Below are 26,024 nucleotides of genomic sequence, written 5' to 3'. Positions count from 1 at the left end.
TTCTCTAAAACTAGCATTTTATTGGTCGTTATGGTTTTGGTTCCCGTTGGTTTCAAATTTCAATACAGTTCAGAAAGAAATGTTCTATTCTTCGCCTATTCAGATCCCTCTACGGCCACAGTAGATACCGCTTTTACATAGTAGGGCCCTTCCCGAAGATAGGCGCGCAACCTCAGGTAATGGCGATTTCCAAGCACGTCAGCTGAAGTTTTCGAGCTCACAAGTGCTTTTACCAATTCAAATTTGGCATCCTTTGAGTCTTTGTCCGAGTCGACGGTTCGGTCTACGACATATTCTATAAATCCCGGACTGTCAATCATCATCTTCTGTGCCCAGGGCTGGTTTGCGATGGCCTAGGAGAATTAGATAAATCAGAAATGATAAATCAGAAACAATGGGCAGTGTTGGAGGATGTTCAGCAAAAAACAAAACAGAGAGAGATTTGCTGGAAACTCTAATAAAATCCAATGATTGCCTTGATATCACGTACAAGCCACTGATGGCCAGACACTTAATAGTGGAAGGTCACAGTGTGTGTGTGTGTGTGTACAGTGCTGTAGAAAAGTAAGAGTTACATAAAAACTACTGTGCTTGAGGACAACCAACAAATCGTGTGTCCACCCATCCCAATTAGCAGATCTATCCTTGGAGAAAGATGCTACGATGGGCCGACAGACAAGCTAAGAACGTCTGTATCACGACCATCGTGGGAAGTCTGGTGCCACCAGCAGCACCAGGATTTATCCTCTTTTTAGCTTTTCGAGAACCCACGGCAGCATTGCCATCAGCAGGAACACGTAAATCGGATGAACATTCCAAGGCACCGTCATGGCATCTACCAGAACACCCGTGGATCCCTGCTACTTGAGCAAAATCACTATCGGAGTAACCCAATCTGACCACAATCTGCTGAAAAGGTGCCTGGGTTGAGGGACCTCTCTCCTGGATGCAGGTTATCTGCTGAAATAATTGGCCTCTCGCTTTTTCATCCTGGTATGAATGCTCCAGAAAATGTTGGAACATTTTGTTATGCCCAGCGCATGAAGCTGCTGGTCTCAATTCTGACTCCTGAGGATTAAAATATTCGTATGGGTTTCTCCCGCTAGAGAAGTATGACATGAATTGGACCATTGGCCCCTGCCAGGGACTGCAGACCATAAAATAGGTGAAGAATGAAAGCTCCCGAGGGCTGCTGACCATCATCACATTTGTGTATTTCCATACGGCAAAGTGCCAGCCCGTTGAGGTAGTTGAACACAATCTCAACTATTCCATCTTGAATTTGTCCAAGGTTATGGGTCTTGAGGTTTAAAATGGTCCGAAAAGAACAATTTGGTTTATGGTCCCGGAAAATATTTGACTAAAGCTCCATCCTCACTCATTTGCTGGGACTGGAGTGATTACGCTTGTGGCGAGCAATGTCTGCAAAGCTACTCGCAGGGCGTAACATTTTATTCAGACCAGCGGGAGGCCAGTACTGAATACGTGGTTCTCAGAGGAGATTGCAGACTGCACTCAGTGCTGGTCCCAATACAGGGAGTATTGTAACACTTGGCTCACCTGCACGCTCACCAGAACTAGAATAGGGGAGTCACTCACCTGGAGACTTCTACCTCGGCAAAATCTGGTGCTGTCGTACTAGTGTGATAGAGCAGAGGCGGCACAGAAGCTCCCATTAACCAGCCCACTGGCGGTGAAGGGGGTCAACCTGGAGGACAGTGCCACACGGGGAGACAGACGAGAAGGTTGAGGTACCGAGAACAGAGAGTCGCTCAGGTTTGGAGGCAGCACTGTGAGACTGCCTGCTTCAAAACACTTTCAATTAATCCCCTTGCAGGATTCCGAGGCAAGATCCGGCCGCAAGAGGAGTGAATTGCGGTGCCATTGGCAAAGTTTCCATGTTGCTACATTGGCAACTTGCCCCCCTCGCATCTAACTGATTTAACCCCTATGGGGTAGATTCTATCAGATGCGAGTTGCTAAGGACGTGGAAACATCACCAACAGCCCCGCAATTCACACCCCCTTGTTCCCCAGACTTGTGGATTTTTGTACACAGCCCTACGAGTTGCGTCTAAGGCCCTGATTCAGAGCCGGACGCTCTGACCAGAGCGCTTGCTCTGAATCAGGGCCCTCCTCCATTAAAATGGAGCGTCCTCCTGGACGCTTGTATAGCTGTGGGTCACCACCCACAGCATATACGAGCGTCCAAAAAGATGGTCGCGATGGTCTTGACCATCTCGACCATCGGACTATCAGAGCCAAAATCACTTCCACTGACATCACTAGTGATGTCAGTGGGGCCGGCTTCAGACGGTAGGCGTTCCCATGGGAACGCCTCCGTCTGGCCGCCACGCCCCCGGCACGCCCACCAAAGGGGGCGTACTGTCAGTCACCATCGACAGCACGCCCCCTTTGGTGTGAGACCCGGAGCGACAGCTTGGCTGTCGCAGTCCGGGTCTCGCGCATGCGCACGACGGAGCTCCCTCCGTCGTGTGCATGCGCAGTGGGGAACATCGACCCACTTGCGAGCGTACTGCCGCTTGCGAGTGGGTCTGAATGACCCCCTAAGTGAATTGACTCCTGTACATCGGAGCCCAGAAAAGTTGAGCTTTAAAGGTTCTATGAAGTAGCGCGGACCTCCAAGTGCCCTGGAACATGACACTTAATTGTAAACCAACCCTGCTTAAATGATGGGGTTGTAAGCCACGCATAGAAGGGAACCACACACACGAACAGGAAGTTGTGCAGTCAAGGTGCTTTGTAGGACGGCAAGCAGCTGTTCCAAGGGCCCAAAGCCGGGTGTGGTCCGACAATGCTGGTCCATCTGCTACGCCAGCCTAGATGTTCTGTGCATGCGTGGGATCGGCGCGCACGTGAAGTGAAGCCAATTTGCACTTTACGTTCCAGAACTCAAAGGGCAAAAAATAATTAGTGCTAAGTAATTCTTGCTTTAGTAATGGGAAACACTGTACAAACCACATGTAGGACTTGTAAATCCGCTCAGAGGAGTTGAATTATTTATTTGAGCATAACAGCATTTATCCCTATTTTATAGAAAATTGGTCGCTTCAGACTTTTACATCATTTTTTTTCTGATCCCTTGTAGAATTGTAAAATTATGTTTTGGTAAACACACCAGAATATGAAGAATATTATACCCCTTTTACACAGACTTAAAAATCCCGGGTTGATGCACGTGAACGCGCATCAACCCGGGATTTTTGTCAGTGTAAATGAATCAACCCGGGTCCAGTGACCCGGGGATCCGACCCGGCTGGCTTGCAGGGTTGAGCACGATGACCCAGGTCGCACCGCATGCCGCCCGACTGGCCGGCTTCAGTGGTGCTTGGAGATGACAATCTCCAAGTGTCCACTGCCGGGCCGACCAGGAAGGAGCAGCCCACCACACCTGCCCTCCATGCCTCCGGACCCTGCGGAGTGAGATAAGAGGGTCGGAGGGGAAGAAGCTCTGTTTAACTGCGCCGGAGAGCGTTGTGAACGGTGCCGGCCCCGGCACAGCTGGGTCGGCACCGTGGTGTAAAATGGGGTCTGTCCCGGGTCTGATCCGGGTTGGAAACGTGTTCCAAATCCCGGGTCAGACCCAAGACTTTGGTGTAAAAGCTTATAGCAGACACTTTGTTTCCTTTAGCCTGTTTTTATATTTACATAGATATGTTATAGATCTTTTGTATGAAACATCTAAAATTCCAGGAGAGAGTTTAAAGCGTAGAAATCACTGTGTGAACTTACTGTGAAGACTTTCAGCGCCCCGCAGTGCAGCTCGGGGAATGGTTGCGTCACAATACTCTGGAACAGTTCCATCGGCTGCTGGGATAGGCATTTAAACCAGGATTCAGTCATCGCTAAAAGATCATCGGTGTGCTCATCTGGCTGATGAAGGAGGTTTAACATAGGATATTATTCAGTAAAATGCAATACAACGCTGTAATTTCTACAAATTAGCTGATTTTACTTATAGCGAGCGAGTGCATCAGCGTCAGAGAGTGCGACAGCAGCAGCAAGTGTGTATCACCCCCCACGACACAGAATTTACTATAATGCAGTTTGGAGGGGAAGAATTCAAACCCCTGCATGATCCTTTCGTAAAGAAAATAAGCATAAACGTATGTGATTTATGTCAAAGTGCCCGTTTAAACTGGAAGCAAAATGTCTGGGTGGGTGAGCCGTAGGGGACTAATGCATAAATATACTGTAGGCCTTATTGCATTACAATCCGGCTTACTTGGGTATCAAGACCTATGCTCAATTTCATCACAGAACTTCTGGGGAAGGAGATCAGACTGTGAGTACTGTCAATACCCAAACTCACCATCCATGGCTTGCGAATGAGAAAGCTATTGTTTGGGGTTCAATATCAAGGAGCATAAAGTAATTTGCTGCTCATCAATCAACGGCAAAAGCTTTTTTCCAACCGCCTGCAACTAAACCAAAAGCGGGTATGAGGCCGTCCATCCCGCACTTGTAGCTTTACCGACTGAAAGTGCACAAACTCTATATGGAGAAAAAGCACTCTTAGAAAGTGCAGGTGGTCCATACACCAGTAGCCCCCCCCCCCCCCCCGACAGGCTACGTGCTCACTGATTAGGACACTGTATCACAGTTCAGGTCCAGCCACTGGGGTGCAGCTCAAAAGGTTTGGAAAGGCACTCACCAGACTTCAATAGGTGCAAATATGTGTTCCTCGCTATAAGTGTGCATAAAGTGCATGTGCCATCTCCCAATTTTTAACCGGTATAAATTATTGATGGGTGTCAGAAGCGCCAACTAAATGGAGCTGCCCCAAATGTAAGTCCAAAGGTTCTGCACTCTCACCACAGTTCAGGGCCAGTCACTGGGGTGAAGTCCGGTGGGTGCCTTCACTCCTCATATTGGAACTATTGCGATACATACATTTTATGGAACATGGGTTTATAAAGACGACACTTACCGGCAGGAACATAAGAGAGGAGATGGAATCTAAGCATCGGACTCTCAGCTCCGTGGGGGAATTTTTGGCATGGTGTCCGATGCGCCTACATATTTTATTAAATCTGATTCCTACAGGAAGAGAGCAGTGTTACTAATTACAGCCATAATCACAATAATCCTCAGAACAAACATTCTGGGTAAGAAAGACAATAAGGACAGTTATGAGGGTGTACCAGTGTGAGTAGTATAGGTGGAGTATGGGAGGTGTGAGGGTGTACCAGTGTGAGTAGTATAGGTGGGAGTAGGGGAGGTGTGATGGTGTACCAGTGTGAGTAGTATAGGTGGGAGTAGGGGAGGTGTGATGGTGTACCAGTGTGAGTAGTATAGGTAGGAGTAGGGGAGGTGTGAGGGAGTACCAGTGTGAGTAGTGTAGGTGGGAGTAGGAGAGGTGTGAGGGTGTACCAGTGTGAGTAGTATAGGTGGGAGTAGGGGAGGTGTGAGGGTGTACCAGTGTGAGTAGTATAGGTGGGAGTAGGGGAGGTGTGAGGGTGTACCAGTGTGAGTAGGGGAGGTGTGAGGATGTACCAGTGTGAGTAGTATAGGTGGGAGTAGGGGAGGTGTGAGGGTGTACCAGTGTGAGTAGTATAGGTAGGAGTAGGGGAGGTGTGAGGGTGTACCAATGTGAGTAGTATAGGTGGGAGTAGGTTAGGTGTGAGGGTGTACCAGTGTGAGTAGTACAGGTGGGAGTAAGGTAGGTGTGAGGGTGCACCAGTGTGAGTATTATAGGTGGGAGTAGGGGAGGTGTGAGGGTGCACCAGTGTGAGTAGTATAGGTGGGAGTAGGGGAGGTGTGAGGGTGTACCAGTGTGAGTAGTATAGGTGGGAGCAGGGGAGGTGTGAGGGTGTACCAGTGTGAGTAGTGTAGGTGGGAGTAGGGGAGGTGTGAGGGTGTACCAGTGTGAGTAGTATAGGTGGGAGCAGGGGAGGTGTGAGGGTGTACCAGTGTGAGTAGTATAGGTGGGAGTAGGGGGAGGTGTGAGGGTGTACCAGTGTGAGTAGTATAGGTAGGAGTAGGGTAGGTGTGAGAGTGTACCAGTGTCAGTAGTACAGGTGGGAGTAGGGGAGGTGTGAGGGTGTACCAGTGTGAGGGTGTACCAGTGTGAGTAGTACAGGTGGGAGTAGGGGAGGTGTGAGGGTGCACCAGTGGGAGCAGTATAGGTGGGAGTAGGGTAGGTGTGAGGGTGCACCAGTGTGAGTAGTATAGGTGGGAGTAGGGGAGGTGTGAGGGTGTACCAGTGTGAGTAGTATAGGTGGGAGTAGGGGAGGTGTGAGGGTGTACCAGTGTGAGTAGTATAGGTAGGAGTAGGGGAGGTGTGAGGGTGTACCAGTGTGAGTAGTATAGGTAGGAGTAGGGTAGGTGTGAGGGTGTACCAGTGTGAGTAGTATAGGTGGGAGTAGGGGAGGTGTGGGGGTGTACCAGTGTGAGTAGTATAGGTGGGAGTAGGGGAGGTGTGATTGTGTACCAGTGTGAGTAGTATAGGTGGGAGTAGGGGAGGTGTGAGGGTGTACCAGTGTGAGTAGTATAGGTAGGAGTAGGGGAGGTGTGGGGGTGTACCAGTGTGAGTAGTATAGGTGGGAGTAGGGGAGGTGTGAGGGTGTACCAGTGTGAGTAGTATAGGTAGGAGTAGGGTAGGTGTGAGGGTGTACCAGTGTGAGTAGTATAGGTGGGAGTAGGGGAGGTGTGAGGGTGTACCAGTGTGAGTAGTATAGGTGGGAGTAGGGTAGGTGTGAGGGTGCACCAGTGTGAGTAGAATGGGTAGGAGTAGGGGATGTGTGAGGGTGTACCAGTGTGAGTAGTATAGGTGGGAGTAGGAGAGGTGTGAGGGTGTACCAGTGTGAGTAGTATAGGTGGGAGTAGGGGAGGTGTGAGGGTGTACCAGTGTGAGTAGGGGAGGTGTGAGGGTGTACCAGTGTGAGTAGTATAGGTAGGAGTAGGGGAGGTGTGAGGGTGTACCAGTGTGAGTAGTATAGGTGGGCGTATGGGAGGTGTGAGGGTGTACCAGTGTGAGTAGTATAGGTGGGAGTAGGAGAGATGTGAGGGTGTACCAGTGTGAGTAGTATAGGTGGGAGTAGGGGAGGTGTGAGGGTGTACCAGTGTGAGTAGGGGAGGTGTGAGGGTGTACCAGTGTGAGTAGTTTAGGTGGGAGTAGGGGAGGTGTGAGGGTGTACCAGTGTGAGTAGTATAGGTGGGAGTAGGGGAGGTGTGAGGGTGTACCAGTGTGAGTAGTATAGGTAGGAGTAGGGGAGGTGTGAGGGTGTACCAGTGTGAGTAGTATAGGTAGGAGTAGGGTAGGTGTGAGGGTGTACCAGTGTGAGTATTATAGGTGGGAGTAGGGTAGGTGTGAGGGTGCACCAGTGTGAGTATTATAGGTGGGAGTAGGGGAGGTGTGAGGATGTACCAGTGTGAGTAGTATAGGTGGGAGTATGGGAGGTGTGAGGGTGTACCAGTGTGAGTAGTATAGGTGGGAGTAGGAGAGGTGTGAGGGTGTACCAGTGTGAGTAGTATAGGTGGGAGTAGGGGAGGTGTGAGGGTGTACCAGTGTGAGTAGGGGAGGTGTGAGGGTGTACCTGTGTGAGTAGTTTAGGTGGGAGTAGGGGAGGTGTGAGGGTGTACCAGTGTGAGTAGTATAGGTGGGAGTAGGGGAGGTGTGAGGGTGTACCAGTGTGAGTAGTATAGGTGGGAGTAGGGGAGGTGTGAGGGTGTACCAGTGTGAGCAGGGGAGGTGTGAGGGTGTACCAGTGTGAGTAGTATAGGTGGGAGTAGGGGAGGTGTGAGGGTATACCAGTGTGAGTAGTATAGGTGGGAGTAGGGGAGGTGTGAGGGTGTACCAGTGTGAGTAGTATAGGTGTGAGGGTGTACCAGTGTGAGTAGTATAGGTAGAAGTAGGGTAGGTGTGAGGGTGTACCAGTGTGAGTAGTAGAGGTGGGAGTAGGGGAGGTGTGAGGGTGTACCAGTGTGAGTAGTATAGGTGGGAGTAGTGGAGGTGTGAGGGTGTACCAGTGTGAGTAGTAGAGGTGGGAGTAGGGGAGGTGTGAGGGTGTACCAGTGTGAGTAGTACAGTTGGGAGTAGGATAGGTGTGAGGGTATACCAGTGTGAGTAGTATAGGTAGGAGTAGGGTAGGTGTGAGGGTGTACCAGTGTGAGTAGTATAGGTAGGAGTAGGGGAGGTGTGAGGGTGTACCAGTGTGAGTAGTATAGGTGGGAGTATGGGAGGTGTGAGGGTGTACCAGTGTGAGTAGTATAGGTGGGAGTATGGGAGGTGTGAGGGTGTACCAGTGTGAGTAGGGGAGGTGTGAGGGTGTACCAGTGTGAGTAGTAGAGTAGGTAAGGGTGATTCATTTGAATTCTATTCTAGAGGAAATGGGGAACTAATGTTGGGATTCACTGAGTACGGTGATGGAACAGTCTCCCTGTGGAATTTACGATTGGTTGACATGTGATAGTTGGGTTAGTTATGAACATATTAGAGATGATAGGAATGCAAATCAGGGAGAAGCACTAACTAGCGTCTCACCAGTACAAACCAGCATTCCCCCCCATATTGCAAACCAGTACCCCCCCCCAGCATCACCCCCCCCCCCCCCCCCCCAGTGCAACCAGCATCACCCCCCAGAACTATAATAAAAGAGAAGCACAGTCTTACTTATGTGGCACATGGAATTATAGTCAGGATGTAGAACTTACCCGTCTTCTGTAGAACTTGTTTTCCTTCAATGTTAGAGCCCAGGACTCCAAGTGTGTCCACAGCCACCCCGATCAGAGTATTCTCACTGCCCTCGGCCATATCAAGCACTTTCTCCAGGAACGCAGGGTACTGCTCGCAGATTTGCTGGGGACTGTCCATAATGGCCAAATTGCCAAAGAATTTTATTAATCCTATTAAAAACACAGATAACTAATAGTAACAGTATGACCAACTAGAGAGAACAGATTTACGTTACAGCCGAGGAAGTTACCTGGTAAATAGAAGCTGGAGAATGGGTCAGAATCTGCCCCCAGGATCATATTGGATATTTTATCAATGATTCCTTGCTGTGCCAGGTACTGGCGCCCGTGAAGGGTGCCAGCCAACACGGTGACCATCTCCGTGCAGGTCACTCTACAGGAGAGACGCAAAGACAATGGGTTTTGTATTGTTGCACGATGAACAATACTACTAAGTGCCTGCATTCAAATAAAGGCACAAACTATTATAGATGGAAGCCTTATACTTCAGGGTGCTCCATGGCAGTCCTCACAACGGGTTACATTCCCCCCCGTGGCACTGGGTAACGCCATAAGTGGCCTCTAAAACATATAAAGGGCGGGATGCATCACGCTTCACATTTTGGAAGTGATGCATCGCGCCAATGATCACATGCATACTGGCATTTAGTAACATCGTATGTATAATCAATTAAGCATAGGACGACTCTTCCGATAAGAGCTGAAAAGAAAATGGACTTCTACGAAGCAACGCCATCTACAGATGCCGTTGCCTATTGGGAAATAGATGCTTATAATCAGGGCAAACGTTCAGTAATAATAATATTATATAAGTGGATGTCTAGCAAAGCCAGGATTTTAAATAACATTTAGCCGACTAATATGGCAATCCCTCTCACCTGAGTAACACATCGTCCCCAGTCAGTTCTTCAAGTAACTGAGGTAAAATCCCGCTCCTCACACAGAAGTCTAAAGACTCCGCAGACGCAGACGAGATCTCGACTAATAACTGTAAGAAATAGCAGGCCAATATAAGCAGATATAGCAAGTTTCCTCACACAGGAAGCAGCCATTTTGTGGTCTGTATCAATACTCATAATAATGCGGCCTAAGCATTTACTAGGAACCAGTGACATCACTGTGACAGGTAACACAGAAGATGTTCCTGGTATTTGGAAAAGGAGGGATATAAGGGTTTTGACAGGACTGGGGAGTCATTGTCACCTATTTTATGGAAGCAGCTCTAACCTGTAGGTGGGCGATTCCATTCACCAAACGCCTCAGTCATTGGGGCTGAACAACTGGACCGTTTGTGGCGCTGCGGCCTGTTAGTATGGTTGGAGGATGCCCCCACTCGCAGGCTGATGGCATTTTTCCACCATGGCACATAATGATCTGGGCTATTATCTGGCCCCAGGGATGTTCTGGTTCCACACACACACACACACACACACTACCTCCCGTCAATGCAATATAAAGGAGACTATGGAATGTTCTATACTACAGGATTGCTGTACTGGGATGAAGGCGTTTATAATGTGATTTTCTCTCTCGGATATAGGAAACCCCACAGCACACATCGCATACAGTAATTTACTTTATAAACTATCAGAAATGCAGGAATCGGGGGGTCACAGGTCACCATAATGGCTTCATAAACATAGAATCGTCGCTCACCCTTACCTCATATACTCGGTATCGCACAACATCGCTGACCATCATAACAGACTTAAGGTCTGACAGCAAATTACTCCCGAACAGCACATCTAAGCCGGACGTGGTATGGGCGATTTTTGAGAGAGATTTAATGGCCTAAAGACAAAATGAATAAAAATTATTTTAAAATCTACAGTCTGAAAATAAAAAAAATGACAAAAAAGTTACTCTGATCATTTTTATTAATTTGACTATGCAAACCCTATTTAATCTCTCTCTCTCTCAAAGAAAAGATGGTGCACAGGTATATATGCAAATACAGTATAAAAGTGGACAAGTGAATATATTAAAATCAACCCAGGTTTATTTTGCCTTTTAAACGAGTGCTACTTTAAAACATCGGGACTCCCCGATGATTGAAGTCCGAAGCCTATTACATATACCCCATTGTCTGCTCTTAACAACTCATGTACATTAAGAGCAATATTGACCCTATAAGTTGTACGGCTGATATATATTCTGGCTGCCTGTCAGATGGCGAATTGCTATCAAGATTGGATTAATAACTTACAAAGCCCTTCATGACCATGGCCCAAGGTACCTGAAACAGCTTCTGATTCCTTACTGTCCCACTCGATTACTGCGATCCATTGACGAAGGACTATTAACAGTACCTAGAATCTCACGGAATTCGTCTGGGGGTCGAGCTTTCAGTTTTGTGGCTCCAACCTTTTGGAACTCACTTCCCCGCACAGTTCGAGAGGCCTCCACTCTAGAATCCTTCAAAAATAGACTCAAGACTCACCTATTCACCCAAGCATTTCACTAATGTCCCTTGTTTAAGCTTATTTTGTATTTTGTACTGTAAATGTAAAGCACTTTGAGTCCTTTAGGAGAAAAGCGCTATATAAATAAAATTATTATTATTACTGTCAATTAGGCTCCATTCACCCTTTCCTGATAGAATGGGTATGAAGTCCTGGTGGCTGAATAGCCGCCGGTTCATATCCTGACGCCGGCAGTCCGGAGTGAGAAGATCCCTACAGGGCAGGTAAGTACCCTATCCCTCCCCCCCTCCTATCCCTCCCCTTGTGGTGCCTATCCCTAACCTCCCCCAGGGGTGCCTAACCCTAACCCCTCCTTACCACACCCTAAACCCAACCCTCCCGGGGGGTGCCTAACCCTAACCCCTCCTTACCACACCCTAAACCCAACCCTCCCGGGGGGTACCTAACCCTATAAACTACATCCCTTCCCAATGCCAGCATCTACATATTTCACATATATTGTTCTAATCTAGAGGCTCCATATTTCCACCTTACAGTTAGCAAAGCCTCTCCAGTGCTAGTCTATAGAGCCGGGATGGGGAACCTCAGGCCCGGGGGCCATATAATGCCCGCGGAATCATTTGGTCTGGTCCTCTGAGCTTTTCTCTGCCAGCCTCATCTGGCTAGCCGTGTGCCTAGAATGGTACCCTGCAGCCAGAACCTATGCAGCAGTGCCGCCTGGAGAATCCTTAGGACGCTTCAGACAGTCACACTGCTGCCCTTACAGCTCCCCGAAGCATCCCCAGGATACTCCGGGCATTATTGTAATCACTGGTGATTGTAGCCCCGCCCCATGTGATGTCACATGGAGGGGGCGTGGCCTGCGAATAATGTTATATACATCAGAATGGCCCACGACAGAAAAAAAGGTTCCCCACCCCTGTTATAGAGACATAACCCATCACTCTCAGCGGATTCTCAACAGTGGCAGTGATACCGCTCACGCGTCCAGGACTGCAATATTACATGAGTTAGCGCACCTCCTTAGCCACAGAAATCTTCTCCCCTCCAATACACAGGATGATCTGCCTGAGCAGGTCCAAGCTGTTCATTATCTCTGTTACTGCCTCAGAACATTCCACAATTCTCCCAACCTACAAGGAGAAGGCCTCAGCATTAGTTCTTACAAAAAGGCATGAGATAAACACAGTAATTACAGGAACCTTGAGTCCTATATAAATTATAAATATGTTATTTCAAAAAAGTACTGCAAATTGCTGTAGATAGACGATATTCAGAGATCAGGATTTAGTAATAGAATTTCCGGCTTTCGCGGTTAATATCCCTGTTTTTGTGCTTACATGCAACAATGAGTTTGTCTAAATTAAATAAATGAAAAGAAATGACAAACTCCATATGGCTGGATTCTGGAAAGATGTAAAGCCTGGAAACGGCTTCTGGGATTCACAGACATTGCTAAAAAATGTATTTCTGGAGTAACAATAATAACAAAAATACCAGAGTGATACAGATATTTACATACGGAATTAATAGATGAAAAATAACCAAGTATAAAAACAGCAAAAACCAGTCAATATACAGCTGTATTTATATCCAGCCACCTGTGCTTTCTGCAGCCCACAGAAGTACCAAATACTTCCATTTGTTAGGCAATGTGGTTTCAGAGCCAAATATACACGTTATACACCCAGGACCTTTACCAAACCTTCACGAAACATTCATTCAATCTCAAACGCGTGTTATAGCCACAGGCATCACCTACTCCCTAAGCCAAAACACCGCTCACAACCCAGTCAGGAGGCGCATCACTAACTCCCCAATCCGCACCGGTCACTCATTCCCACACCCATACTGCAATACAGCCAGGGGCATCATTCACTGCCCCGAGCCCCCCCCCCAACACCATGCAATAGCCGTTATATATCCAGGAGCTTCTCAGAATTGTTACTATGATACAGCCCCCTCCCAAGTTCTTAAAATACGAGATATGGTAAGAACTTACCCTTGTTATCTCTATTTCTACGAAGTCCATAGGGTTCCACAGGATACCTTGGGGTATAGGTGTGACGTCAGTCATCGGGCACCATAGAGTTAAGCTTTCAGCCTCCCAGGATGCACTAGGGTCCCCCTCCTATACCCCGCCCCCGAGCCAAGGCACCTCAGTTAGTTACTAAGCCATAGGCCGGAGGAGGAGAAGGAAGAGAGAGAACAAAGATCTGGACACATACAAGAATCACATTCTCACCAGAGGGAGACGGAAAAACCGGTGACCAGACCAAAGCCCATCTGCAGCACAGGTGCGACAGGGCGGGAGTCCTGTGGAACCCTATGGACTTCGTAGAAATAGAGATAACAAGGGTAAGTTCTTACCATATCTCATATTTTCTACTTCAGGGTCCATAGGGTATCCACAGGATACCTTGGGGATGTCCCAAAGCAGTATCCTTTAAGGGTGGGGACGCTCCTGTGCTGAAAGGAGAATCCGCCGCCCGAAGGAAGCATCCTGAGAGGCGAAGGTGTCAAACCTGTAAAACCTCACGAAGGTATGGACAGAGGACCACGTAGCAGCCTTGCAGATCTGGACTGCAGAGGCACCACGTCGAGCTGCCCACGAAAGACCCACAGACCTAGTGGAATGAGCCTTCAAAGAAGGAGGAACCGGCAGACCTTCATGAAGATAAGCTTCAGAAATAGCCATACGGATCCAGGCTGCCAAAGTTTGCTTTGAAGCAGGCCAACCCTTTTTACGAAGCCATAGAGGACAAACAAGGCGTTCGACTTCCTAAACGAAGAAGTGCGGTCAACATAAGTCCTTAAGGCCCGCACAACATCCAAAGTGGCCTCACCCACTGAAAGACCAGGTGAGTTAAAGGCCGGAACAACTATTTCCTCGTTAACATGAAACTGGGAAACAACTTTGGGAAGAAATTCAGGCCGAGTGCGGAGCACTGCCCTGTTCCCATGAAAAATCAAGAAAGGGGGTCTACAAGAAAGAGCCCCTAAATCAGAAACACGTCTGGCCGAAGCTATGGCCAGAAGGAAAACAGTCTTAGCTGTTAGCCATTTAAGATCCACTGAGCCCAGTGGTTCAAACGGCGGTCCCTGGAGAGCCCTCAGGACCACAGCCAAATCCCAAGGCGCCACAGGTGGAACAAAGGGCGGCTGAATGCGGAGAACACCTTGCATAAAGGTGCGCACATCCGGGATTGTAGCAATCCTACTGTGAAACCAGACAGACAGGGCCGAAACCTGTACCTTCAAAGAAGCAAGGCGAAGCCCATGATCTAGTCCCTATTGTAGGAAGGCGAGTATCCTAGACAGACGAAACTCCCGCGGTGCATAACCTCTCGGTCAACACCACTGGAAGAACGTATGCCACACGCGATGGTATATCCTCGCGGAAGACGGTTTCCGAGCTCGTAACATGGTAAGCACTACAGAGCTGGAAAACCCCCTGGACCTCAACATGGCTGTCTCAACAGCCACGCCGTCAAAGACAGCCGAGTCAGGTCCGGGTGAAGACAAGGACCCTGCGACAGAAGGTCCGGTCGTAGCGGCAACCGCAGGGGACTGTCCACGGATAGACCCTGAAGGTCTGAGAACCAGTGCCGTCTGGGACACGCGGGAGCTATCAATAGGAGCGTCCCTCCTTCCTGTTTGAATTTCCGGATTACCCGTGGAAGAAGGGAAACCGGAGGAAACAGGTATGCGAACCGGAACGTCCACCGGACGGACAGAGCATCCACCAGAGACGCCTCTTCATCTCTTGTGCGAGACCCATACACCGGCAACTTGTTGTTGTGCCGGGACGCCATGAGGTCGATCTCTGGAAGACCCCACTTGTCCACCAGCAGATGAAAAACGTCCGGGTGCAGGGACCATTCCCCCGGATGAACGTCCTGGCGACTTAGAAAGTCCGCCTCCCAATTTAGCACTCCCAGGATGAAGACAGCTGATATGGCCAGAAGATTGCGCTCCGCCCATACCAGGATCCGAGACACCTCTATGAGAGCCGCCCGACTTCGGGTTCCTCCTTGCCTGTTTATGTAGGCCACGGTGGTAGCGTTGTCCGACTGGACCTGCACCGGGCGACCCTGGAGAACCCGATGTGCCTGCTGGAGGGCATTGAAGACCGCACGGAGTTCCAAGATGTTTATTGGAAGCTCCGCTTCTGTCGGTGTCCACCTGCCCTGGAACAAGTGTGGACCCGAAACTGCTCCCCAGCCCCGAAGACTGGCGTCCGTTGTCAACAGGACCCAATTTGGTACCCAGAACGGACGTCCCTTGCTGAGATGGGTCGTCTGCAACCACCAGGCAAGGGACAGGCGAACCTCCGGGGTGAGCACTATCGTCTGGGACTTTAGAGACTGAGGCAGCCCGTTCCACTTGGACAGGATCAGGTGCTGCAGAGGTCTGGAGTGAAACTGGGCATATTCCACCATGTCGAACACCGACACCATGGAGCCCAGTAACCTCATCGCCGAGTGTAGAGACACCCAGCGGCTGTGCAGACAACTGCGCACCCTCGACTGTAAAGCAGAGATCTTTTCCCCCGTCACAAAGATCCTTTGCTGTCCCGAGTCTAATAAGGCTCCGAGGTGCAGAATCCGCCGAGACGGGATTAGAGTGGACTTCTGCCAGTTTATTAACCAGCCGTGCCGTTGCAGTAGCGCAATGGTCAGGTCCAAGTGGCGCAGAAGGAGCTCCGGAGATCCTGCCACTAATAAAAGGTCGTCCAAGTACGGCAACATGCGGACTCCCTGCAGCCGCAGAGAAGCCGCCATGACCGCCATCACCTTGGTGAACACACGCGGTGCTGTCGCCAGGCAAAAAGGTAACGCCCGAAACTGAAAGTGGTCGCTGCGGATTGCAAACCTGAGGAACTGTTGATGGCGCAAAAGAATAGGGACATGCAGGTAAGCATCCTGTATGTCCAATGACACCATGTAGTCCCCAGGTTCCAGCGCCAGAATGATGGACCGTAGGGTCTCCATCCGAAACTTCGGCACCCGCAAAGACTTGTTGAGAGCTTTGAGGTTGAGAATCGGACGATACGACCCATTGGGTTTCTGCACCAAAAAAAAAATTGGAATAGAAACCCTGGCCCCTCTGGGAGAATGGAACAGGCACTATAACTCCAGCCTGGAGCATAGTGTGCAAGACCTTCCGCAGCTCCGTGGCCTTGTTCCGGTCTGATGGTAGACCCGTGGTGAAAAATCGAGCCGGGGGTCTGTGCCGGAAAGAGCTGGCGTACCCATGGGAGACCACCTCGAGAACCCAAGTGTCTGTCGTGGTGACCGACCAACACCGGGCGAACTGCAGCAGGCGGCCTCCCACTTTGGGATCCCCCAAAGGGAGGCCTGGACCGTCAGGCTGCAGGCTTGTCATCAGGCTTAGGGGCCGGACGTCTGGTACTCCATGCCTGCTTCCGGGGCTTGGCCGATTTCTTGGGACCAGTCTGTCGGGGAAAAGACTGTGGTTTGGGCCTGCCCTGGGCCCTATAAGACCGAAAGGACGATGGTCCTGAACCAGAAGGAACAGCGGCCGACGGGAGACATGCCGATTTGGCTGCCGTCAGCGTGGCCACAATCTTGTCCAGATCTGGACCGAAGAGAACTTCTCCGTTAAAGGGCAACGCCTCCAAACCCTTTTTGGAATCAGCGTCCGCCTTCCAGGATCGCAACCACAAGGTGCGACGAGCAGCCACCGCTGCTGAAGAAATTCGAGACACCAGGGTACTAATGTCTAAGGCCGCCTTGTTGATATAAGTGGCCGAATCACGGAGATTACCAATCAACTCCGTCTGTTCGGCTGGACAGTCGGAATCAAAGGACGCCTCCAATGAATCCGCCCAGCGCTCCATCACTCTGGCAACCCAGCAAATGGCCATAGCCGGCCGTGCTGCCCCCCCCCCGCAAGGGAATAAGCGGACTTCAGGCAGATCTCCACCTTGCGGTCTGTAGCATCCTTAAGGGAGGACATGGATGGCATCGGCAATGTGGTACTACGGACAAGACGTGTCACATGAGAATCCACCTGTGGAGGGGATTCCCACTTAGCAAAATAATTATCCGCGAACGGATAAGCCACCGCCAGGCGCCTCTGCGGCTGGTATCCACGCCTCCTCTAAATGGTCCACTAACTGACCCGAAAGAAGAAAGACTGTGGCGTCGCCCTTCACATCCTTAAAAAAGGCATACTTGGATTTAGCAGCTGGGGGAACTTCGTCCTCAATCACCAAGGCTGTGCGGACTGCCCGAATAAGTCCAGGAATATACACCTTGGACCTAGCGTCAGCGTCCTTAGTATGGAGAGGTTCCTGATCGTAAGGATCCAGAATCTCCCCATCATCAGATGTCCCTTCGTCATCCTCATAAGGAGCCGACAGAGACGCCACCGGCTGTTTATGTGGCCGCATCACAGCCTCCCCCTGCAACACATCCGACAAGTGCTGTACAGAACTCGTCAGGGAGTTAACCCACGCCGGCTCCTGAGAAACCGGGAGAGGGGAAATAGGGAGACTGCGGGGTACCACCAACTGTCTTGGGAAACCCTGCATGGGTGACGACACCACTGATTGCTGGGAGAAACCCATCTGCGTAAACGCGGACTGCGGAGCTAACTGGCCCACTAAGGTTGTAAGCGCCTGAGCGAAACAAGCCCAGGGCGGCTCCTGTACCGGTGCTGTAACCGTAATAGGCCGCGCCTTAGACAAACACTGCCGGCAGAGGCCCTCCGCGCTACCCTCCCCCTCCACTAAAGGTACTTTACACGTAGTACACTGTAGCCGGAGAGGAAAATCACTTTCAGACATGATGGTACAAAGTGTGTGACCCCTCTCACCAATTGTTTTTGAAAAAGGCGAGAGACCACCCTGCAGCACCGCACCGCAAGGGCTTAGCAGAAAGAACAGGGACAGTAATAAAGCTGACAGTCAGAACAGAAGATACAGGCAGCAGCGCTAGCACAGTCACATACAATGCAAAGAAAATCAATTCCTGCACTAACCAGCGCTGACAAATCAACTACACAGACACAGAGTCTGGTAGGACACAGCGCTGCATACACAGACCTGACCACAGCGGAGGAGAGGTATGCGGGGGGGACCCAGACCACGATGCCTCCTTCCAGGCTTCCAGCAGCGTTCACCATGCGTTCTGGAAGATGGCCGCCGAGGAGCAGAGAGGAGGCTGGCCTGGGGGAGGAGCGCTGCCACAGGGCCAGTCGGCGTGTTGCAGAGAGAAATGTGTGCAGCGGGGGAGGCGCCGGCTGTGAGACAGGGAAGGCGCGCTCCCCTGGCATGCATTTAACCCCCGGGACGCCGCAGCGCTACCGCTCTGCTGCGGTCCGCTGTCCCAGGGGGGTAGTGGAAGCGCAGGTTATATACCTGGCTCCACACTGCAGCCAGTCCCCAGGGAGCCCCCTGCCTGGGGACTCTGGACCATGTAACAGCGGGGACCCACCGCGGGACCCCGCTGCTTACCTTGCTGTCCCCCTTGATTCCGGCCATGGTCCGGAACATCTGGGGTCACCGCTAGCTGTGACCCCAGATGCTCACCAGCATCCCCGGATCGGTACCGGCGGGGGTGTAGGGAAGACAGCATGGACGTCAGGACTGACTGTCCATGCTGTACATCCAGATGTGCAGCCACAGCTGCATGCAGGAAAACTTCAGGGGCTCTTCTTAGCCCCCACTCCAACAGGTGCACCCGACTCCGGCCGGGCACCAAACTAAACGGAGGTGCCTTGGCTCGGGGGCGGGGTATAGGAGGGGGACCCTAGTGCATCCTGGGAGGCTGAAAGCTTAACTCTATGGTGCCCGATGACTGACGTCACACCTATACCCCAAGGTATCCTGTGGATACCCTATGGACCCTGAAGTAGAAATATAAATACTGGTGATATAAATGGGTTCCCGAGTCCATTCCGTGCTGCCCAGCCACACACACCTGCCCTCCGGCCCCCAGACTGTACCCCTGCCCATTGGTCCCCAGCCAAACATCTCTGTTATGGTCCACATCTGTTCCCCAGTCCACAACCCACACCTGTCTTCCAGTGCCCAGATGCACGCACACACCTGTCCCCCTGGTCCCCAGACGCACGCACCTGTCCCCCTGGTCCCCAGACGCACGCACCTGTCCCCCAGACGCACGTACCTGTCTCCTAAACCAATGGTTCTCAAACTCTGTCTTCAGGACCCCACACAGTTCACTTTTTCCAGATCACCTCACAGGTGCACAGGTGTAGTCATTACTCACTGATACATTTTAGAAGATCCACAGGTGGAGCTAATTATTGCACTTGTGATTCTATGAGGAGACCTGCAAATTATGCACTGTTTGGAGGACCGAGTTTGCGAACCTGTCCCCCGCACCTGTCCCCCGGTCCCTGGAAGCACGCACGTGTCCCCCGGACGCACGCACTTGTCTCCAGTACCTGGATGCACCTCCTATCCCCCGGTCCCTGGATGCACCTGTCCCCCGGTCCCTGGACGGACGCACGCACCTGTCCCCCGCTCCCTGGACCGACGCACGCACCTGTCCCCCGCTCCCTGGACCGACGCACCTGTCCCCAGCCACATACACCTGTCACTCGGTCCCCTCTCATATACACCTCAGTCCCCCATATGCACACACTTATCCCTGGACGCACACACTTGGTTCCCAGCCCCACCCATACACACCTGTCCCCAGGTCCCCACCCATACACACCTGTGATATAGCCAGGAGCCTCACGGCATCATCAGTATGATACAGCCCCCTCCGGAGCTCCTCGTTGTAAGTTCTGGCGACATGAATTGGTTCCAGAGCCTGGAGGAATCGCTCCAATATGGCCACACACAGAGCAGCCTGTTCCCTGCAATGACACGGTGCAGCCACATGAGCCCATTATCACACACACTGCATACAGCTGTCATGTGTCAGACTCTCACCTGTCAGCCACGGCCATCAGAGAGAAGAGGGGCCCCAGGCGCAGCTGCGGGGCCCTCTCCCTCAGGGCGCTCAGGGGCAGCGCCAGTGCCGCAGTCTTCAGCGACCGCAGCTCCTCAATGGGCTCCGCAAGTCCTGGCAGAGCAGCCAGCATCTCCTCTATGGCCGCCGCCATCTTGCCGACAGTAGCCTGCTGCTCTCGCGAGACTGTGACTGACGAGACCACGCTCACTCCGCGCTGTGTGACACGGGGGATTCTGGGAGTTGTAGTCTCCTCATTCCGACTGGATGGCGGAAAAGACCCCACAACTCCCAGAATGCCTGCGGCCAGCCCACCACTGGCATGTAATAATGCTAACCTGTGGTGGTTCTTGCTCCCTACATACCTGATAATATGTGACCCCCCTCATGTTATCTGCTTATTACAGGCATGCTGAGATTTGTAGTTCTACAGCTAGAGAGCCATAGGGGGAACCTGTAACATGTACAAATGTGATTTATGAACAACTAAAATAAATAAATAAATAAATATATATTGTGTTCGCACCGGATAATGAATGCTATATTTTTTAAAAAATGATTGGGGGTGGCCATGATAATATTCCTGTCATGCACAAGCCACGGGGGGACGGAGAGGGATCCAAGACCGTCTGTGGTGGCGTTGCCTATCGGGTCAAGGCTGTGACGCTTTTTGATACATATGGGAAATGGGATCCATTTGTAATGCGGTAATCCTCAAACCGTCATTTGTCGCTATGGCCAGGAAATGTTTTCTTATGGAAAAGAAACTGATAAATGTATTATATTATATATATATATATATATATACACCAGCCTTTATACAGGCTACTCTTATGCAGGGATGCAAACAGATGACGGGCAGTATAAAGACTTTTATGTTATCAATGATTTTTATTGAATGAAGTTTCAAATGATGGGGTACAGAAAGAATAGAGAGTAATGGGACAAAAAAGAGGGGAGAACAACAATGCAGAGGTCATCGACAAATGCGAAGTAAGGATGGTCATCGATGGGGTAACCATCAATGGTTTTGCCCGTCCCTATTACTCACTGGGTGGCGGGCCAAACAGATTTGGGGACGGGGCATCGCGGAGGGGATACGGACGAAGCTGTGCTCCGTGTCCCGGCGCCAGGGAGAGAAAAAAAAAACATTGTGGGGCTCTGTGCCATAGATGGCAGACAACCATCGGAAAACCATAGGCCATCAGGAGTTAACCTTCGATGGTTGGTAATTATGGATGGTCGATGACCATCCCTGATACGAAATCACATTTTTATATGCTAGTAAAAAGAGAAAAACTAGAGCATATATCCTCTGCTCACATCACTCTGGTGCTGCATCAATTATATCATATTATATAGTGTTGTGACCTCTCCCTTACTCATATTTCCTGATTCACCCGCCCCCCCCACGTACACCTTCCTGTACATCTGTTGCTTCTACTTTCAGCTATAATTAAGAATGGCCATCGGTGGTTTAACCGTCAATAATTACCATTGATGGTTAACCTCGATGGTATGAAACCATTGACAGGGAAAACACGAGTCGCATCTAGGGGTGTAGCTAAGCTCCGTGTTCCGGCACCAAGTAGAAGATAAAAAGAAACATCAGGGAGCTCTCTACCATCGATGGCGGAGATCCACTGGATCACCGCCATCGATGGCAAAACCATCTACCATCGGAGATTAACCCTCGATGGTAGATGGCCATCCCCAGTTTTAATATTTTTTGATTGTTGCCAACTTTGCTTCCATGTCGTAGAGATCTTGCAGTATTAACCTCTGGAAAGCATTTGGTAGGGTAGAAAAGTAAGATTCTGTGCCAGGACTAGTGCACACGAGTGGGTAGGGTAACTGGGTCATATGTGTCGAGCAATACTTATAAGTTATAACAACAAAGAGGTTTTTCCTGTGGATCCTGGGTATGAGAGTAGCCCCTAGACTGTGCTTCATTTCTTACTGATGGACTTCAGGCAGACGGCTTCCTATTTGCAGCATGTGAGGCAATGGAAAACTCTGCATATAGAAAAAAATGGTACTTGTGGTGCAAGGCCCTGAATGTTCCAGTGTACTCGTACGGATGAATGCAGCCTTTCTTTATTAAGGCTGCAGTTGCAAATTTACAGACATATGTTTGTGCATACTACACAAATCATCTGGCTGAGGTTCCGTATCTGGCTGCAGAGTAGGCACAAGCTGAAAACATCATTCTCCTGTGAGTTCCTGCTACTCTACATCCTCTGAATCCTCGTTCTGCTCAGCCTGGACACTCACTATTGAACTATTTAGGAACCCATGCTTCCTAAAGCTGCTTGTTGATAATTGGCCTCATTTTTAGAGACGCCTGAATTTCAGAGGACTCTCCCGCACTCCTAAAAGAGGGCAAAAGACTCCCGCAAGTGGGCTATCTAGGGATTTGATGATGCAATTCACATTCAAAAGCATCATCGTGGCCCGAAGGCGCGCGCGGCAAAAAAAATGGGCGTGGTCACTTAAAAATGGGGCGTGTCAACATGACACACCCCTTTATTTTCACATTGAACATTCCTATCCATATGCACCTTAACCCCAGTAGTACCCCTTATACAGTACCCCCAATATGCAGTTGTGGTCCCTCTTATGCAGGCCCATAGTAGTGCCCCTTATTCAGTATCCCCAGTAGTGGTCCCCCTTATACAGCCCCCAATTAGTTCCCCTTACTCAGTACCCCCAGTAGTGGCCCCCCAAATGCAGTGCCCCATGTAGTGTTCCCCCTTATGCAGTGCCCCCAGTAGCAGTCCCCACAATGCAGTGCGCCCAGTAGCGGTATCCCCTTATGCAGTGCTCTTTATATGGTGCCCCCAGTAGTAGTCCCCCCCGCCCTATGCAGTGTCCTTTATATAGTGCCCCCAGCAGTCGTTCCCCCCCATGCAGTTTTCCCAGTAGTGGTCCCCTTATGCAGGCACCCAGTAGTGATCCCCCCTATCCAGTGCCCCCTGTAGTGGCCCTTCCTATTATTGCCCCCAGTAGTGGTCCCCCGAGTGCAGTGCCTCTAGTAGTAGGCCCCTTTTATAATGCCCCCAGTGGTAGTTCACCCCCAAGTAGTAGTCCCCAGTAGAGGTTCCCCCTCCCGATTAAGTGCCCCCAGTAGTAGCCCCCCCCAGTAGAGGTCCTCCCAATAATGGTGCCCCCAGTAGTAGCCACCCCTCCCCCGTTGTGCCCCCACCCCCAGTAGAGGTCCCCCCAGTAGTAGCCACCCCCCTCCCCCGTTGTGCAGATTGGTTAAAAAAAAATATATATATAAAAATTAGGGATGTGCAGGCTCGGATAGGTTCGAGGTTGCACGTTGAGTTCGGATTTTTCCCTCCAAAAAAAACGGAACTCAGAAAGAGGCAAAACGTCATCTTGCATGGACGAACATCATCATTCCAAAAGTCCATGCAAGATGACGTTTTGCCTCTTTCTGAGTTCCATTTTTTTGGAGGGAAAAATCTCCACTCAACGTGCAAACTCGAACCTATCCGAGCCTGCACATCCCTAATAAAAATATACTTACCTGAATCCACGCTGCTGCTGCTCCGGTCTGCGACGCCGCTCCCGCCCGCCAGTCCTCCCGGGCTGGCGCTCTCAGCATTATGAGACAGACGTCATGATGTCTGTCCCATTACCCACTGCAGGAGCCGGACGGAAGTCCGCCTCTTGCAGTGGGTGCTGCAGCAGTCAATGACAGTCTATCTGACTCTCATTGGCTGCTGTTTAACACACGCATCGCCGCCAGCGCTGGCGGCGATGCGTATGTTATGCACAGCCTGAGCCCGCCTCCTAGCGCTATTGGGCAAGCGCTCAGGGGGAGGGAACGGGCTCAGGTGTGCAGCACAGGACCGGCGCTGGAAGCCTAGCGCCGGTCCTGTGTAAATGTGTAGCGCTGACCGCAGTCATTGCAGTCGGCGTTATACTGGCTAACTATGGCGGGCGGGCCGGTACTATGGCCGGCGGCGCCCCCCCCACGCCGCCGGTCCAATGGCGCCCAGGGCACACACCCCGCTCGCCCTGCCCTAGTTACACCACTGCTCCCAACCATCTCAATTTTGGAGGGACAGTCCTGCTTTTTGGGCATTGTCCCGCTGTTCCACCCGTGGGCCGCAGTGTCTCGTATTGAGGGCAGAGGTTGGGATGCTATGCACATTCACTGGAGAGAGGGACTGGGGGCTTGTCCTGGAGCAATGGGCATGCCCCCAGCATGATGAGAACTGGAGGCGTGGCTTGTGGATTCCATGTTTCCCATGAGGCCACGCCTCCTGTCTCAAAGCCACAACCCCTCTTTGGCATCAGTTTATTAAAGTTGGGGGGTATGCTATAAGTCACACTGCATATGTTACTGGCAGGGGCCGTATGTGGGCAGTAACGAGGTGTAGTGACCGTGTCAAGGGCCTGTCTCAGGCTTCAATTGCGATCCCGTACACAGTAGAGAATGCTCCAGCGTCTTACTTCTGATGGCCATTGTGTGCAGCCATAGGGTCACTTAGAAGCTCAATGATCGACCGATCTACGTCCGATGGTTGTATCTTTCTACACTCAATACAAGTCCCGGCACCTGCGATATTTGCATCTTCTTTTTACATCCGATGCGTACAGGAAGGCAACTGCGATGGTATTTACCACCGTCACTGAATCAGCCCTATAGCTGAAGGTCCAAGGTCCATCCTGATAGTAACCTGATAACACTGATAAGTTCCACTTAAGGGACTTATACAGGTGATTTCCTATCTCGTACTATCAGCTGTGCTCCGTCCAAGGTCCTTTAGGAATCAAGCTTGCACAGATACTAAGGGGTAAGTTGACTAAGAATCGAGTCTGGGAGAGTTAGCATACACTGAAGAGTTTGGGCATTTTTTTTCCACTCGTAAATTTACTAATGTCAAACTCGGGAGAGAGATCTCCTTTGCTACGGGAAAATACTGGAGAGTTAGCAAACTCTCTGCAATTCACCATCGGCAAAACTCGAGAACCTTTTCACTGGTGAAGATAGGATTCTGGAATTTACTAAGCAGAGAGTTTCTAAACTCTCTTGAGAAGGGAGAACTCTCCTGTAAAAACTCGGGGAAAAAATTCACCTGCCTGTGATCTGCGAGTTTGGCAGAAACATACACAGATCACTTTGATCCATGTATGTTTCTGACTGTAAATAGAAAAAAAAAAGTTAATTTAAATAAAAAAATGACATGAGGTCCCCCCAAAAAGCCTAACCAGCCCCGGACTTGTCAGCCTGTCCTGGTTCTTAAAATTACAGGGAACAAAATGAGTAGGGTTCCACCGTAATTTAGAAACCAACACCAGGCTGCAGGGCCAGTCCTGGATTTAATTATAGGGGGAAAAAAATTGCATACACCTACCCACTCACACATAGATACCTGCTTCCAGATGGGCCCCATCCAATGAGCGGCCGCTATATGTAAAGTGGCCGGTGATTGGCTCGCGGCCTGTGAGAAATTACAGCTGACTTCGGTCACCTGTCATTTCGGGACGAGTAAGTATATATGCAACAGCATATACTTACACATGTCCGCCATGGTTCGGGTAAGTCGTTTTATTGTTTTAACAAGACCCTAGATGCTACGGAGAGCAGCGCCAGGATCTAGGTGAGTTTAGACTTTGTTTTTCAGCTCCTTCCATGGATTCTACTTGGAGAAGGGGAAAGAAACATCTGGAAGCAGGTAAGTATGTGGGTAGGTGTATGGAATAAAGTTTTACTAGGCAAGGTGTGTGTGTGGTGTCTTTATTTAATAATTTATTTTACAGTGGTAGTAGTTCCACAAGTACCAAAGGGCAGGCATGCTGGCACCTGTAGTCCCACTGTAAAATACAATAGTTTACTTATATTTATAACTTTATTACCCCCATACCCACAGCCCAGGGGTGCGGGGAAGTTCCCCGGGCTTCAGTCCAAGCCTGTG

General features: G+C 50.4%; 1 protein-coding gene across 1 annotated transcript; it reads right to left on the bottom strand.

Moving 5' to 3' along the window:
* PSMD5 (proteasome 26S subunit, non-ATPase 5) lies at positions 1 to 20,317 on the bottom strand. The gene is made up of 10 exons (XM_088460908.1): positions 20,073 to 20,317; positions 19,852 to 19,996; positions 12,160 to 12,273; positions 10,380 to 10,508; positions 9,596 to 9,705; positions 8,948 to 9,090; positions 8,676 to 8,867; positions 4,951 to 5,060; positions 3,753 to 3,893; positions 1 to 353 (listed from the first exon to the last, which is right to left on the bottom strand). The coding sequence occupies exons 1-10, from the start codon at positions 20,243 to 20,245 to the stop codon at positions 96 to 98; spliced, it is 1,515 nt and encodes a 504-aa protein (XP_088317034.1). The 5' UTR covers positions 20,246 to 20,317; the 3' UTR covers positions 1 to 95.
* Between the last annotated feature and the right edge of the window lie 5,707 nt (positions 20,318 to 26,024).

This window comes from Taudactylus pleione, unplaced genomic scaffold (assembly GCF_031769625.1).
Source record: "Taudactylus pleione unplaced genomic scaffold, aTauple2 ptg000988l, whole genome shotgun sequence".
NCBI classification, from domain to species: domain Eukaryota; kingdom Metazoa; phylum Chordata; class Amphibia; order Anura; family Myobatrachidae; genus Taudactylus; species Taudactylus pleione.
The sequence above is the reverse complement of the archived record's forward strand: the minus strand, read 5'-3'. Positions and strand labels throughout refer to the sequence as shown.